The sequence below is a fragment of the Eleutherodactylus coqui genome, chromosome 2 (assembly GCF_035609145.1).
Source record: "Eleutherodactylus coqui strain aEleCoq1 chromosome 2, aEleCoq1.hap1, whole genome shotgun sequence".
NCBI classification, from domain to species: domain Eukaryota; kingdom Metazoa; phylum Chordata; class Amphibia; order Anura; family Eleutherodactylidae; genus Eleutherodactylus; species Eleutherodactylus coqui.
Genome location: NC_089838.1, coordinates 340,969,869 through 340,985,445, shown reverse-complemented (window position 1 = coordinate 340,985,445; position 15,577 = coordinate 340,969,869). Strand labels below are relative to the sequence as shown.

At 47.0% G+C, this 15,577-nt stretch overlaps 1 protein-coding gene across 1 annotated transcript; it reads left to right on the top strand.

Annotated features, from left to right (window-relative positions):
* The first annotated feature begins 12,949 nt into the window (after positions 1–12,949).
* LOC136610481 (olfactory receptor 5B21-like) lies at positions 12,950–13,885 on the top strand. Its single transcript, XM_066589711.1, has one exon. It carries the CDS (start codon positions 12,950–12,952, stop codon positions 13,883–13,885), a length of 936 nt encoding a protein of 311 aa, XP_066445808.1.
* The last annotated feature ends 1,692 nt before the right edge of the window (positions 13,886–15,577 follow it).

Genomic DNA, 15,577 nt, shown 5'->3' with positions numbered 1-15,577 from the left:
CACATTTCCGCAAGTCCAACACGGATGCTGCCACCCTGCGGACCCTGCAACATCGGTTTAATCTGCCAGTGCACCAACTGCTGTGCGACGTGCCCACACGGTGGAACTCTACGCTTCACATGTTGGCCAGGCTCTATGAGCAGCGTAGAGCTATAGTGGAATACCAACTCCAATATGGGCGGCGTAGTGGGAGTCAGCCTCCTCAATTCTTTACAGAAGAGTGGGCCTGGTTGACAGACATCTGCCAGGTCCTTGGAAACTTTGAGGAGTCTACCCAGATGGTGAGCGGAGATGGTGCAATCATTAGCGTCACCATTCCTCTGCTATGCCTCCTGAGAAGTTCCCTGCAAAGCATAAAGGCAGACGCTTTGCGCTCAGAAACGAAGGCGGGGGAAGACAGTATGTCGCTGGATAGTCAGAGCACCCTCATGTCTGTATCTCAGCGCGTTTTGGAGGAGGAGGAGGAGGGGGAGGAGCATGGGGAGGAGGGGGAAGAGACAGCTTGACCCACTGCTGAGGGTACCCATGCTGCTTGCCTGTCATCCTTTCAGCGTGTATGGCCTGAGGAGGAGGAGGAGAAGGAAGATCCTGAAAGTGATCTTCCTAGTGAGGACAGCCATGTGTTGCGTACAGGTACCCTGACACACATGGCTGACTTCATGTTAGGATGCCTTTCTCGTGACCCTCGCGTTACACGCATTCTGGCCAATACGGATTACTGGGTGTACACACTGCTCGACCCACGGTATAAGGAGAACCTTTCAACTCTCATACCCGAAGAGGAAAGGGGTTTGAGAGTGATGCTATACCACAGGACCCTGGCGAACAAACTGATGGTAAAATTCCCATCCGACAGCGCTAGTGGCAGAAGGCGCAGTTCCGAGGGCCAGGTAGCAGGGGAGGTGCGGAGATCAGGCAGCATGTTCAGCGCAGGCAGGGGAACACTCTCCAAGGCCTTTGCCAGCTTTATGGCTCCCCAGTAAGACTGTGTCACCGCTCCCCAGTCAAGGCTGAGTCGGCGGGAGCACTGTAAAAGGATGGTGAGGGAGTACGTAGCCGATCGAATGACCGTCCTCTGTGATGCCTCTGCTCCCTACAACTACTGGGTGTCGAAGCTGGACACGTGGCCTGAACTCGCGCTGTATGCCCTGGAGGTGCTTGCTTGTCCTGCGGCTAGCGTCTTGTCAGAGAGGGTGTTTAGTGCGGCTGGGGGAATCATCACGGATAAGTGTACCCGCCTGTCAACTGACAGTGCCGACAGGCTTACACTCATAAAGATGAACAAAGCCTGGATTTCCCCAGACTTCTCTTCTCCACCAGCGGACAGCAGCGGTACCTAAACAATACGTAGGCTGCACCCGCGGATGGAAGCATCGTTCTCTATCACCATAAAAAACGGGGACCTTTTAGCTTCATCAATCTGTGTATTATATTCGTCCTCCTCCTCCTGAAACCTCACGTAATCACGCCGAAAGGGCAATTTTTCTTAGGCCCACAAGGCTCAGTCATATTACTTTTGTAAACAATGTTTATACGTTTCAATTCTCATTAAAGCGTTGAAACTTTCACCTCAACCAATTTTCTATTTTAACTGGGCTGCCTCCAGGCCTAGTTACCAATTCAGCCACAGTAACCAAAGCGATTAATGGGTTTCACCTGCCCTCTTGGTTGGGCATGGGCAATTTTTCTGAGGTACATTAGTACTGTTGGTACACCAATTTTTTTGGGCCCTCACCTACAGTGTAATCCTAGTAATTTTTATGGGCTTCGCCTGCACTCATGGTACAGCAAGGTGTGTGGGGTTGGCCTACACTTTTGCTACATAAATGTAACTGGGGCCTTGTCTATACTGCAACTACTGAAATGTGAAAGAGACTGTTATCTCCCTAAACTGCTGCAACGGGAATGTTACTGTGGCTTGTCTTGACTGCTACTACTACTGAAATGGAACTAATACTGTGCTCCCCCTATACTACTGCTTCAGAATTGTTACTGTGGCCTGTCTTGACTGCTACTACAACTGAAATGGAACTAATACTGTGCTCCCCCTATACTGCTGCTCCGGAATTGTTACTGGGGCCTGTCTGGACTGCTACTGCTACTGAAATGGAACTAATACTGTGCTCCCCCTATAATGCTGCTAGTGATATGTTACTGGGGCCTACAGCTACCAATGCTGTGGGTCCACAGGGACTTCACATTAGGGATTTGTACCTGCCTGTGTCTATCTATTAAAAACCCCGGTCAGACTGGGGCATGCAGTGTGGGCCGAAGACCACCTGCATTTAATCGGACGTAACCTCAGCTGTGCTGGGCAATGCGATGGGATATATTTATGTACCGCCGGTGGCTTCCTGGGACCCACCTATGCTGTCGGTCCACACGGAGTTGTAACTGCATGTGTCTACATATAAAGAACCCCAGTCTGACCAGGGCATGCAGTGTGGGCCGACGCCCACCTGCATTAAACCTGACGTTACCTCAGCTGTCCAGGGCACTGCAATGGGATATAATTATGTACCGCCGGTGGGTTCCAGGGAGCCACCCATGCTGTCGGTCCACACGGACTTCACACTAGTGAGTTGTACCTGCCTGTGTCTATGCATTAAAAACCCCGGTCTGACTGGGGCATGCAGTGTGGGCCGAAGCCCACCTGTATTTTATCTGACGTTAGCTCTACTATCCAGGGCACTGCATTGGGACAAACTACAGGAGCAATACAGCGCTAATGAGACGTGCACAGCTACACTAGCATTGGAGTCCGCTGTAGGCATGCGATTGCTGAGGGTTTGTGCAGAGGCCTATGTCCTTGGTGCAGTGAAAGTCCGCTTCCTGCCTAGGATTGCTGAATCTGTGGGCCGAGGCCTATGTCGTGGGCGCGGTGCAAGTCTGCCATGTTTGGCCGCTCAGATCAATTTTTTGTTCATGTCTTGGGTTTCCTAGGACCCCCCTATGCTGTTGGTGCAAACTTAGTTCCCATTGCGGTGTTTGATCTGTCTGGCACAAAGGCACTGACTGACTTGGGTAGGGGGCAGAGCGCTGACGGCTTTCCCCTTGCAGTGTGGATGGAGCTATGCGACACCTTGACAGAATGAATACTGTGTGGCACATAGGTTCCCCATTGCTATGCCCACGTTTGCAGCTCCTGACGGAGGTGGCACAGGATTGGATTTCTCATTGCTTCTGTACAGCATTGTGGGCTATCGCCCTGCCCCTTTTAAAGAGGGTCGCTGCCTGGCCCTGCCAACCCTCTGCAGTGTGTGCCTGCGGTTCCTCTGGCAGACGCACTTATAAATAGACATGAGTGTGGCGTGGCAGCTGAAGGCTGCGCAGGGACAATTTGGTGTGCGCTGTGGACACTGCGTCGTGCGGGGGGGGGGGGGGGGGGATTGGGCAGCATGTAACCCAGGAGAAGTGGCAGTGGAGTGTCATGCAGGCAGTGATTGTGCTTTGTTGGAGGTAGTGTGGTGCTTAGCTAAGGTGTGCCTTGCTAATGAGGGTTTTTCAGAAGTAAAAATTGTTGGGGGGGGGCCCACTCTTGCCGCTATTGTGGCTTAATAGTGGGACCTGGGAACTTGAGATGCAGCCCAACATGTAGCCCCTCGCCTGCCCTATCCGTTGCTGTGTCGTTCCCATCACTTTCTTGAATTTCCCAGATTTTCACAAATGAAAACCTTAGCGAGCATCGGCGAAATACAAAAATGCTCTGGTCGCCCATTGACTTCAATGGGGTTCGTTACTCGAAATGAACCCTCGAGCATCGCGAAAAGTTCGACTCGAGTAACGAGCACCCGAGCATTTTGGTGCTCGCTCATCTCTATATTTAAAATAAAGGGCCAAATGGTGGTAGCAGTGCGATGTGAGCAGCAGTCATCAGTTAGTATCAGGTGTGTAATTGTGCACATACACACCAAAACATAAGCTTGGATGGAGAACTTCCAAAAGCCTATGTGGAAATGAATGTCAGCACCACCAAAGCCCTATTAAAGTCTAATCTATAGCCCCCGACACGTTTCACCTCGTGGCATCCTCAGGTGGATCAAAAACCAGGGCTATAGTGAGCCAATCGCTGAACTCATAACTCTTAAATAGAGGAGAGGCGGAACATTCTTTCGAGTAGCCGATCCAGACCAGAGACACAAAGAAAATGGTTCACTCTAACCTCACATTGGATGATCAGCTAGCCCTACAGAACCTTATGGACAACGAGGATACCATGACCAAGACATCTGATAAGGGTGGCAATGTTGTGGCAATTACACCCCTGATACTAACTGATGACTGCTGCTCACATCGCACTGCTACCACCATTGGCCCCCTGCTGCTCACATCGCACTGCTACCACCATTGGCCCCCTGCTGCTCACATCGCACTGCTACCACCATTGGCCCCCTGCTGCTCACATCGTACTGCTACCACCATTGGCCCCCTGCTGCTCACATCGCACTGCTACCACCATTGGCCCCTTTATTTTAAATATCATTTAATGTTGTCTTTGTCTCTTTTGAATAATCAAATATTTTGATTGTATTTTCGGGGATATTTCCTATGGGGATTTTTTGGCTTTGGCAATTAGAATTGTGTCGATATAACCCGGAGTACTCCTTATAATGTAACCTCAATGTGTGGTCACCAGAGGCTCATAAATCTATGTAAGCCCTATAGCTACAGTATCCTCCACCAGCCTGACGTCACCAAGCCATTTCACGTAGAGGTGGATGTATCATCTATTGGAGCCGGGGCAGTTCTGCTACAAAAATCTTCCAAAGGTAGGGTCAATACAGAGATCTCTAGACCCCTCAACGAATTCATCTAGGGGTGTGCTGCGTATTTGGATCCCATAGCTTTTGAATGAATCAAAGCAAAGCAGAAGGTAAAAATTATCATTTTTTTGCAAATTGTGTCATTTTAAAAACAGTTTTTTTGTATAGCACACATATGAATGAGGCCTTGCACCCCAAAATGGATCCCCCTGTTTGTCCTGTGTTCAGGGACATACCCATTGTGGCCCTTGGGTTATATCTCTATGTACAACAGGGTCCAAACTGAAAGGAGCAGCTGGTGGCTTTCAGAACAGACATTTTGCATGAAGGTGATTTAGGCGCCATTACACACTTGTAGAGCATTTGAGTGACCAAAACAATGGAGAACCCCGCAAATGACCCAATTTTGAATACTAGACCCCTCAACGAATTTATCTAGGGGTGTACTGCGTAATTTGACCTCACAGTTTTTGAATGAATCTAAGTGAAGCGGGAGGAAAAATTCTGATTTTCATTTTTTTTGGCAATTGTGTCATTTTAAAAACATTTTTTGTACAGTGTACATAGGAATGAAGACGTTCACCGCAAAATGGATCCCCCTGTTTGTCCCGTGTTCAGAAACACACCTATTGTAGCCCTAATCTACTTACAGGACACACGACTAAGCCTGTAATGGAGGGAACACCCATTGGATTGCAGGGCACAACTGAATTAATTTCGGGCCCCATTGCACACTTGTGCGGAAAAAAAATTGAATCCCTAAAAATAACCCCCCCCCCACACACCACTCCTCACACCCCTTTTTGTGTTCCCTGAATCTTAGATAAAAATAATAATGTAAACTGTGTGGTATTTCCGAAGACGGGGTAATTCCAGAGGCCGGTCGGGATGGGCACATGGGGCAATAAAACCGGGTATCCCTCCTGCTTTCTTGGGGTATTTCTTGACCTCAGTGGCGGGTATGGGGTATAAAGTGGCGCTCTGTGAGTCTCCGTAATCTTGATGAGGTGCGGTGGTCTCACACAGAAGGCGCTCAACAAGCTGCTCCTAGAACTGCAGGAAGGCGAGCGTTCTCGGGGCTTCTTGTAAATTACGTATTACAGGTAGCGGTCTGAATAACGCCGGGCTCACACGGCTGGATGTGGGATCCTCTTGCGGAGGCCCGCAGCGGATCCCAGCTGTGAGCCGGACGTGACCCTGCGTACGGCCACGTAATGTACTGCACATAACTGCCTACTCCCACGGGCGGTCATGCGCAGTACACCATTTTTTTTATTTGTATTTCCTGTGCAAAATGTAACACAATGTAGTTACATAGGAGCCGCGGGTATATCCGCGACCATGAAGCACAATGAGCTTTGTGTCACAGATATCCGCAGTGAAATACAACACGCTGCGTTCTGTTTTCTGTGAGTGGATTACGTAATTCTGAGCAGAATGTGAGCAGAATTGTGTGATCCAATGCATTTTATTGATCTGTGTATTACCGCAGATCAGACGCATGCATAATCCGTATTTTCTATCCGGTCGTGTGAGAGCCGTCAGAGGTAGATTGCTATCTTTTTATCATGTGAGCTGGGACTGCTCTACGAGGCCACCGCTCACTGCTCCAGGCTCTCGCCTACCGTTGGTAGCCTGGAGTAAGGAGATTTTAAATTTGCTGGCCTCCCCGGCTCCTGTGCATGTGTCCGACACTTTGCCGGTGGTTGCATGTGCAGAATCAGGGAAAGGTCCATGAAGGAGGATCGCGTTGGGGGTCAAATACAAAAGCCTCCGGTAAGAGGTTTCATCTCCTCTCACCGATCACATTCTTTGGCCCCCGTGACATCTGCAGACTTTCGGCTACCTTTGGTAGCCAGGAGCAGGGAGATTTATAATTTATTGGGCAATCCCTGACTTTTGTGCATGTGCTTGCCATTTTGCTGACGGGCGCATGCGCCAAAGCTGGGGTAAGGTCCGCGGATATAGATCCCATTGTGGGACATTAGTTATGTAATTTCATCTTCCCTTACAGATACGATCCATAAGGAGAGATGCAACTTTAACTTTTTATACTTTTTATTTTAACTTTACATAATCAGCGTTATCCGATGGCTAACAGTGATCATGTGACCGGGAACCGCATACAGCGGTCCCCGGTGACATCTCCCTGCACAAGGCTATCTTTGACAGGCAGATGCAGGGAGATTTTAAATTTACCGGGGCTCTCCGCCCTTCTGTTCATGCCTGCCACGTCGGCGCATACGCAGAAGCCCTTGGCAGACCGGATCTCTACAGGATATTGCGGAGGATGGAGGTGAGTGTTTTCAGCTGCCCTCATCGATCTTATCCATGAGAGCAGCTGAAACTGTAGCTTTTTGTAACTTTTTTTTTACTTTTCCGTGTCACAGGCCCGGGGAGCAGTGACCGCGGGCCCCATTGATATCTCATGCTTCCGGCTACCTTCAAAAGCCAGGAGATTTCAAATTCCCTGGGTGAACCAGGCTTCTGCACATGCGGGTGATGTCCTACATCTGGAGCGCATGTGCTGAAGACCGGTGTCAGGTCCCGGAGAACTAGATCGCCGTGGGACATCGCAAAGGACAGGGGTGAGTACGCTCAGCTGCCCTCATGGATCAATCCATGACGGCAGCTGAATCTTTAACTTTATTTAACATTTTATTACTTTTATGCAATCAGAGTTTTTCTTTGGATAGCGCCAATCACATTGCCGGGCGTGGCGCTCCCCGCAACCCCCATGACAGCTCCATGTTGTTGGCTACCTCCAGGAACCGACAGCTGGGAGCTGTCATATCCGTAGCCCACGTGGCTTTAATCATCAGGTGATTCATGTTTTTACGTCCCAGAGGATTAAAGCCCTTTTAAGCAGGATGTAAAAAGCCAATGGGGCGGTCACCAAGGGGTTAAATCAATATAAGAACCTTCCTACAAACCCCCCTCACTAGTTATGCGCTACGATACACGATGAATCACAATAAAGAGGAACATAGATACTTTTCCCTATGCAGTATTTGTCATTTCCTCCCTGACTGTTATGTTTTATCGTTATGAGAATTCACTCCGTCTTTTAGTTCAGGGTTAAATGAAAACATTAATTAGTAACGATTCTCTTAATCTCTTCGTCTCTCGCCGCCTGCGCCTTGGGGCCGCTATTATCCCCTCAGGTAAACAAGTCTCTTATAAAAAGCTGGAGATTTACAGACCTAAAGATCTCTGCAGATCCCCATCGCACTGCCGCACGTCTGACAGCTGAGACCCTCCATGGTCAGCCGAGACCCCAGTCCAACACAGCGGAGCCCTGAGCGGTCACATGACTACTAATCGACATCAGATCGCTGCTCAGGATCTAGCAGACTAGCCCATCACTGGCGGATCTTGAGCTTTTCTTCTCTAGGTCAGTTATCTTGGGTTATTGCTCAGACCTCTGTAAGGCGTCCTGCTGACGATCATTATTGCATTTCCTCTTTCAATGTATTATTTAAGACCGTGTTCCCTGAGTGCTGGAAGGGCAGCCCCGGCCTGACGCAATGCGCCAAATTTCCTCCCCACTTTCAAGAAAGGGGAACCCAGGTGAAATGTCTTCAAGATATTTAAGCCGTTACCTTACCCAAGTGCAAGTATGTGCAAAGACCTTTTTATTTCCATTTTTAGTCTTTCCTCCCCACTTTGAATAAAGGGAAACTCAGGTGAAATGTCTTCAAGAAATCATAAGTCTTTTATTTCTCCATCGACAGTCTGACAGCTTGTTTTTGCAGGATATTTGCCAATAGTGCTATTCAATATACCATCTGATGTAGTGAAAACTTTAAAAAGTTCTAAATAGTGTGAAATGAAAAAAAAAAAAAAATTCCGTAAATTTTTGTTTTCGTTTGTTGTCTGGATTTTTTATTATATATATGGGAAATGTATTTTTTTCACTTTTATTACTTTTTGATCTTCAAATTATTAATAAAACTTTTTTTTACTAATCTTTTCACTTTTTTAAAATTTCCTACAGGGACTTTAAACTTGTTATAGTTTGATCACTCATATAGTATAATGCATTATCATGGTATTGCATTACACCGTATTCTGACAGCCAGTCTAACAAGATGTGCGACAGGCCTTCAGAAGACTCCAGGCTGCCATGGCAACCAAACAGCAGTTCACACTCTCATAGAGGGATGCCGTTTAAGACTGCTAAACATCGTTTGGGGCATTTAAATGCTGCTGTATGAATTGACAGCAGCATTTGAAGAGTTAACAGCCTCAATCATTTTTAACACTGATTATGCCGTGTAGGTAGCAAAGTCAGATCCTAATCCCTCTCCATACAAACCCTACTCACCAAGGACTTAACTGTATGTCCTGGGGCGTGAAGTGGCTACGTAGAAGAATCAGCCCAGTAAGGCCAAGAATCCATGTGTTAGTTTTCCTCCCAATCCATGGTCCTCCCAATCTTCTTCTGTGTGGGGGCTCAGCTAATCTTTTTACCCTTTATCCAGTTTTCAGCATTGATTCTCCTTCTTTATCTTCTTCCATCTACTTGTGAAATGGAAGAAGTGCGATCCGGCCTCACTCACGTCATTTGACCTTCTACTGGAATGTACCACTTGATTTGGTCAAGTTTTCATTGTTTCCTTTTCTCAAAGTTCTTCCTCCAGCTTTTTCCTTAGCAGGAGCGTGGAGATGCTACTGGGTGTACCCGTGTAAAGATTGATTTCTGGAATATTCTTGTCTTGATATAGCATTGTTTGTAGGCAGCTGCATGGCTACAGGGGTGCAGACACCGCAGCTGCACTTATAAATGACACATTGCAGTTGGCGGACTGGACAGATTTTGCCTCGAGCCGCCTTGTAAGTAACTTCTGACTTTGTGACATTTGTAATTGCTGCTTACTCATATATAGGAATCACAAACAACACAAGGAGACAAAATAAAACCGAGGATCCACTGCATAGGGATTTAAAGGGAAGGACAAATCTCAGCCCAACAAAGAAATACTGTATATAAATTCCAAGGACCCGGAGTAATTGTACACATATGTATAAGAGATCATGCAGGTTGCACCCTGATTTTTGTACTTGGATGGCCGGATTCAGAGTGCTAGCCATTACATGTTATACTGAGATTCTGGACTGTGAATCCGGTCATCGGAGTTCAAAAATCTGGATGGAGCCTGCATGGTCTCTTATGTATATGCGTACAATTACTTTGAGTCCTTGGAACCTATATAGTTCTCTGTTAGGGCCTAAACACGTGGACGCTCGCACCAATATGCTCGCCACTACGGAGCGTATTTGCGCATGAACAGGTGATTTTTTTTTGCCTATTCGAACTCTGTGCTGCTGCGGGCAAGTTTGAATAATAAAAGCAAGAAGATTGGTCCTGGCCTGCAAAGTAATATCACGCGACCATACCCCTAGTCCAATTGGAATCATTGAAATTAATGGCTTAGTTTTCGTCACTTTTTACGGCGATGATTTTCACGCCTGCAAAAAGTTCCAAAATCATGGCCATCTGAGGGAGCCCTTGTACTGAGATTTGTAATGCACTTTAAATCCCTATCCCATGGATCCTTACTTTGATCTTAGTCTCCTTGTGTTGTTTGTGATTCCTATGTTTGTATGTATTTAATAAACTAATTGTTTGGCCTCATATTTTTTTTCCTTTTTTCCCTTCTACTAACGTGACCAGATTTTCCCAGTGTCAAAGCAGGGAAAAGAGATGTGGCAAGGGGGCGGGGCTTATCATGACGGATTATTTTACCTTCCTCTTTTGAAAAAAGACATTGAGGAACGCCTTGTAGTTGTTTCCTAGCTGGAGCTCTGAATGAGCTGTTGATATACGCTTGTAACACCGTATAGGCCTACTCTCTAATTCTGGTTATGCTTGTATGTTGTCACACAGGAGGCTGAGGGATATTTAAACGGCAAATATGTATCAGAAAAAACAACAGTCCTACCTTCCATAAAAAGGTGGATGGTTTTTCCTTTTCATGCGGTGCTGTAGTGGCCTCACCTGACCAGCATCACCGGACCACACCTGACCAGGCCGCTGGGAACCGGAAGCTGGGGAGCGCTGACAGTGGGAAGCCTTTGGAGGAGGTGAGGGGGAGCGCCACATCTAATATAAAAAAAACCTATATGTTTTTCTTGCACCACACTTTGACCCCTTTAGCTGACATTTGGTGGATGATTTTGGTGTCATTAGATTTGTTACATGCTCACCATTGCTGTAAAATCATCAAAATTGAGTTGAAAGGCGAGTTGAAAGTTACAGTGTTGCATCTATGCTGTGCTTCAGGCGCATGCTGGAGAGAGTGAAGCGTTGCTAGGCAATGTTCATAGGAAGCCGCAGATGGCGAAGAAGTGAAGTAGTGAGAGAGACGAACAGCTGAAGCGGTGAGAGAAAGAAAGATAGTGGCATGGTGAGAGACAGTGGGAGAGAGGGGGGAGGGAGAGAGAAGCAGCATGGAGAGAGAGGGAGAGGGAGAGAGCAGCGGCATGCAGAGAGAGGGAGAAAGGGAGAGTGGGAGAGGGGGGACTGAGAAGTGACATGGAGAGAGAGGGAAAAAGGGGGAGAGGAGAAGCAGCATAGAGGGTGAGGGGCAGAGAGAGAGGGAGGACACAGATGCAACATGGAGAGAGATGGAGAGGAAGGGGGAAGGGAGGGAGAAGTGGCATTGAGAGAGAGGGAGAAGGGGAAGAGAGACAGCAAATCAGCATAGTGAGAGATTGAGAGAGGGGGCTGAGGAAGAGAGAAGCGGCATGTAGAGAGATGGAGAGGGGAGGAAAGGAAGATAGAAGCAGCATGGAGAGAGAGGGAGAAGGAGAGGGAGAGAGAGAAGGGGCTAGGAGAGAAAGGAAGAATAGGGGAGAAGGAAAGAAAAGCCACATGGAGAGAGAGGGAGAGGGGGCAAGAGAAATGGTGTGGAGAGAGAGAGAGGCAGAGGGAGGGTGAGAGGGAGAGAGAGAGGACGCAGAGAGAAGCGGCATGGAGAGAGAGGGAGGGGGATAGAGGAGTGAAATGGGGAGAGAGGGAGAAGAGGGAGAGGGAAAGAGAGATAGGAGAGAGAAGCGGCATGGAGAGAGAGATGAAGGGGAGAGGGAGAGAGAAGCGGCATGGAGAGAGAGGGAGAAAAGCGGTATGGAGAGAGGGGGCAGAGAGAGAGAGGGGGAAGAGAAGGGGAGAGAGAGGAAGAGAAGCAGCATGGAGAAAGAGGGAGAGAGACACACGATGGAGAGAGAGTGGGGGAGGGGGAGATTCACAACAACCATTTTTCCCAAACATTGTATGGCCACGTAGTGAACATCGGGTCAATCTAGTAGTATGAAATCAGCTGCGGATGCACAGGTGATTTCCAGTCAAAATCTGCACCAGTGGTAATTTCCGCTGCAGAAATTCCGCAGCATTTTCGCCACATGTAAACATATGCTAAGTCAGCTTTAGGCATGCTGCCATGTGCAGAATGCTCAGTAGTAATAGTCTGTAAATAAAAAGAGATCTGCGCTTTTGAACTGTAGAGTTATCAACCATAAATGTCGCAAAGAGTTTAAAGAGAGGGGAACAGCACTTACTCGAGAGAATGGGGGTATGGCATGCAGAAATTCCCCTCCTAGAAGTGTCGACAAATGGTTAAAATCACGTCCCAGCCGCATCAACATGAAATCATACAATCCTTTATTGCAGTTGTGGTGGATGGTACAAGGGCAACGTGTTTCTATGCTCTAAGGCACCTTCTTCAAGCCAGTAAGCTGCTTGGCACTGCTGCAGGCAGAAGGGGGTGTGCCTGGACTACTCCTTATTTCCCCTTTCCTCTTGTGGAACCAAGGAAGAGAGGACAGGGAGGAGGAACCTGGGTGCACGCACTGCAGTCAGTGTGTGCATCCCGCAATGGTGTCACTGTGTGATTACCAGCCGGGGAGCCGAGGCCCTTCCTCCTTGTCTGGTAATCACTTTCACGGTGACCAGACATCCCAAAAGCTGGACAAAAAGTTGTCCCACTTAGGGACCCTGGGGTTATCAGGACACTGAGTCCTGTAGTGGGACATGTGGTTACCTTAGTTTATACTGAGTTTTGGGTGGCCTTATATTGATTACTATCATTATGGGGGGCATTGATTCATAGTGGGAAATATGCCTGGATCCTGCATGTTTTTGTATGTGATCTCACTTATTTTACATCTACAGAGAAAGGAACAACATGGATCACGGGAACAGGACTCAAGTAACAATGTTTGTACTTTCTGGATTGACAGATGATCCAAAGCTTGCCCTGCTCCTCTTTGCTTTTTTTCTGCAGATTTACATTATAACTGTGATTGGTAATGTTGGTATAATAGTCATCGTCTATAAGACCTCCACACTACACACTCCCATGTACTACTTCCTCAGTTACCTTTCGGTGGTGGACCTCTTCTACTCTTCAACACTTACACCTAAGATGATCGCTGATCTTATTTCCATAAAGAAGGTCATCACATTTCATGGTTGTGTTCTTCAGTTCTTTCTCTTTGCTACTCTTGCAGGCACAGAAGTTCTTCTCCTCTCCATCATGTCCTATGACCGCTATGCTGCCATCTGCCACCCTCTCCATTATGTGTCTATAATGACCAAAAACAAATGTGCCCGTCTGGTCATCTTTGCATTTTCTCTTGGCATTTTGCAGTCAGCAGCACAGATTGCTTGTGTATATACTCTCCAATACTGTGCCTCAAACCGCATTGATCACTATTACTGTGATATCTTACCACTGCTCAAACTATCCTGCTCCGATACCTTTACCTGTGACATGGTCAATGTGTATCTTGTAGGATCTTTATGGGCAGGTTCCTTGACCACCATCCTGGTCTCCTACATCTTCATTCTTTCTGCCATTTCACGGATTAAGTCGGCTAAGGGCAGACAGAAAGCATTCAGCACCTGCTCCTCACATCTTATTTGTTCCTCCATCTTCTATATACCTATCTTTCTCACCTACATTCGACCCCCTTCAGATACCTTTAAGAAACAAGACATGTTGGTTTCCATATTTTATTCAGTGATAACCCCAATGCTGAATCCTCTTATATACAGCCTGAGGAACCAAGAGGTGAAGAAGGTCATTGTTAGAGCAATATGCAGCTTCAGGCATCTTTAAAAAACACTGTTGGCTATGAAGACCTGAATGGATATTTGTGTAATCTACAGAAAGTCTATGGTCCTATTCTTTGACATCCATGGTTCCACGATCATATTCTTTTGGTGTATATTTGTCTCACAAACTTCTGAATCTGCTTATTCCTCAACACTGACTCAACAAGAGATCTAGTGCATACCCTCATTATCTCCCATCTTGACTACTGTAACATCCTCCTCTGTGGCCTCCGATCCAACACTCTTGCCACCCTCCAATCCATCCTCAACTCTGCTGCCCAGCTAATGTTCTCATTACTCTTTTGCTTCACTAGCTATCTATTGTTGAGATACTCCAGTCCACACTTTCCACATATAGAAATCAGCTCTATTTTTATTTTGAATTGTAACCGTTACCTCAGAAACCGTGCCACTTAGCGTTCTATCAATCCATTTATATGCACCCAAAGATTATATCGTTCGCATCTAAAAAAAGGGTGGTGAAAATTATAATTTCATAAAGGAAGATAAATAGCAAAAACAGCAGAAGTGAACTAGTGGCAGTATCAAGAGTGCAGAAGAGGAGGAGTCTAAGAGAGTAAGAGGCCATTATATGACAGTCATAGACCATAGACCAATTGTAGAACATCAATAATGTGATGCACGGACAGCATAAAAGGAAGAAGTGGAAAAAGTACACTATACTACCAAAAGTAATTGGATATCTAAGCAAGAATTAAGAGGTAGTACTTTTTTACATAATGTATACTATGTTGACAAAAGTATTTGGACACACATAGATGGTGATGAAATTCGATTTTATTCACATTTTTCATTAAGGTGTTGGGCTGCTTTTAGTCTCAATTACTACAGTAACCCTCCTAGGCTGCTGTCCTCCAAATTCTCATAGATGTGTGGAAATGTGAGGGATTTGCCTCCATTCCTTGAGGAGACCTTCAGATAGTGATGTGAGGGGTGATGGGTGCATTGGGCATGCATGGATACAGTGTTCTACTTTGCCCTGATTGATGGGGTTGAGATTTGGATGTTGGGCCGGCCAATAAAGTTTGCAGACATTCTGCTCCTCAAACTAATCCTCAATAGTGCATGCTGTATGACATGGTGCTCGGTCATGTTGGTGGAACACGAAGCTGTACCAAGGTATTACCACAGGGGAGGTGATGCCACATTATCCGGAGTGTCTCTATACTCATTGGCATTGAGGGTGGACTGCACTATAACCAATGGCCCCAGTCCTTCCAAGCAGAAACACCATGACAGAACCTTCTCCAAACTTTACTGTTGGGACGATGCAGTCATGTAGAAGCCACTCTCCAGACAACCGTCACACCCAAGTACCGCCATCTGATCTGAAGATGGTGTGCTGTTATTCAGCTGTCCATAGCACTTGCTTCCACTCACTTACAGTCCGTCGCTCCAAGCCCCATCGCAGGCGCCGCTGTGCATTCACTGCTGTGATGTTGTGTGCAGCCGCTCGTCCATGGGAACCCTTCACATGCCATTCCCTACAGAGGGTTCTGGTACTAATGGATGTTCCAATGTCCTGTGAGTCCTCCTGAGCAAAGTGTTTTGGCAGATCATGATGCCTTCACAGCTCATGAAAGGCTTCGCTATTCACGTTCTGTCAGTTTATGAACGCGGCTGCACCGCACACACATTAGATGTCTTCCATTTCTGAATAAGGGCTTCTACCCAC

What these genes read in the sequence shown, in the direction of transcription:
- LOC136610481 (XM_066589711.1), top strand. Translation starts at nt 12,950, where the DNA reads ATGGATCACGGGAACAGGACTCAAGTAACAATGTTTGTACTTTCTGGA.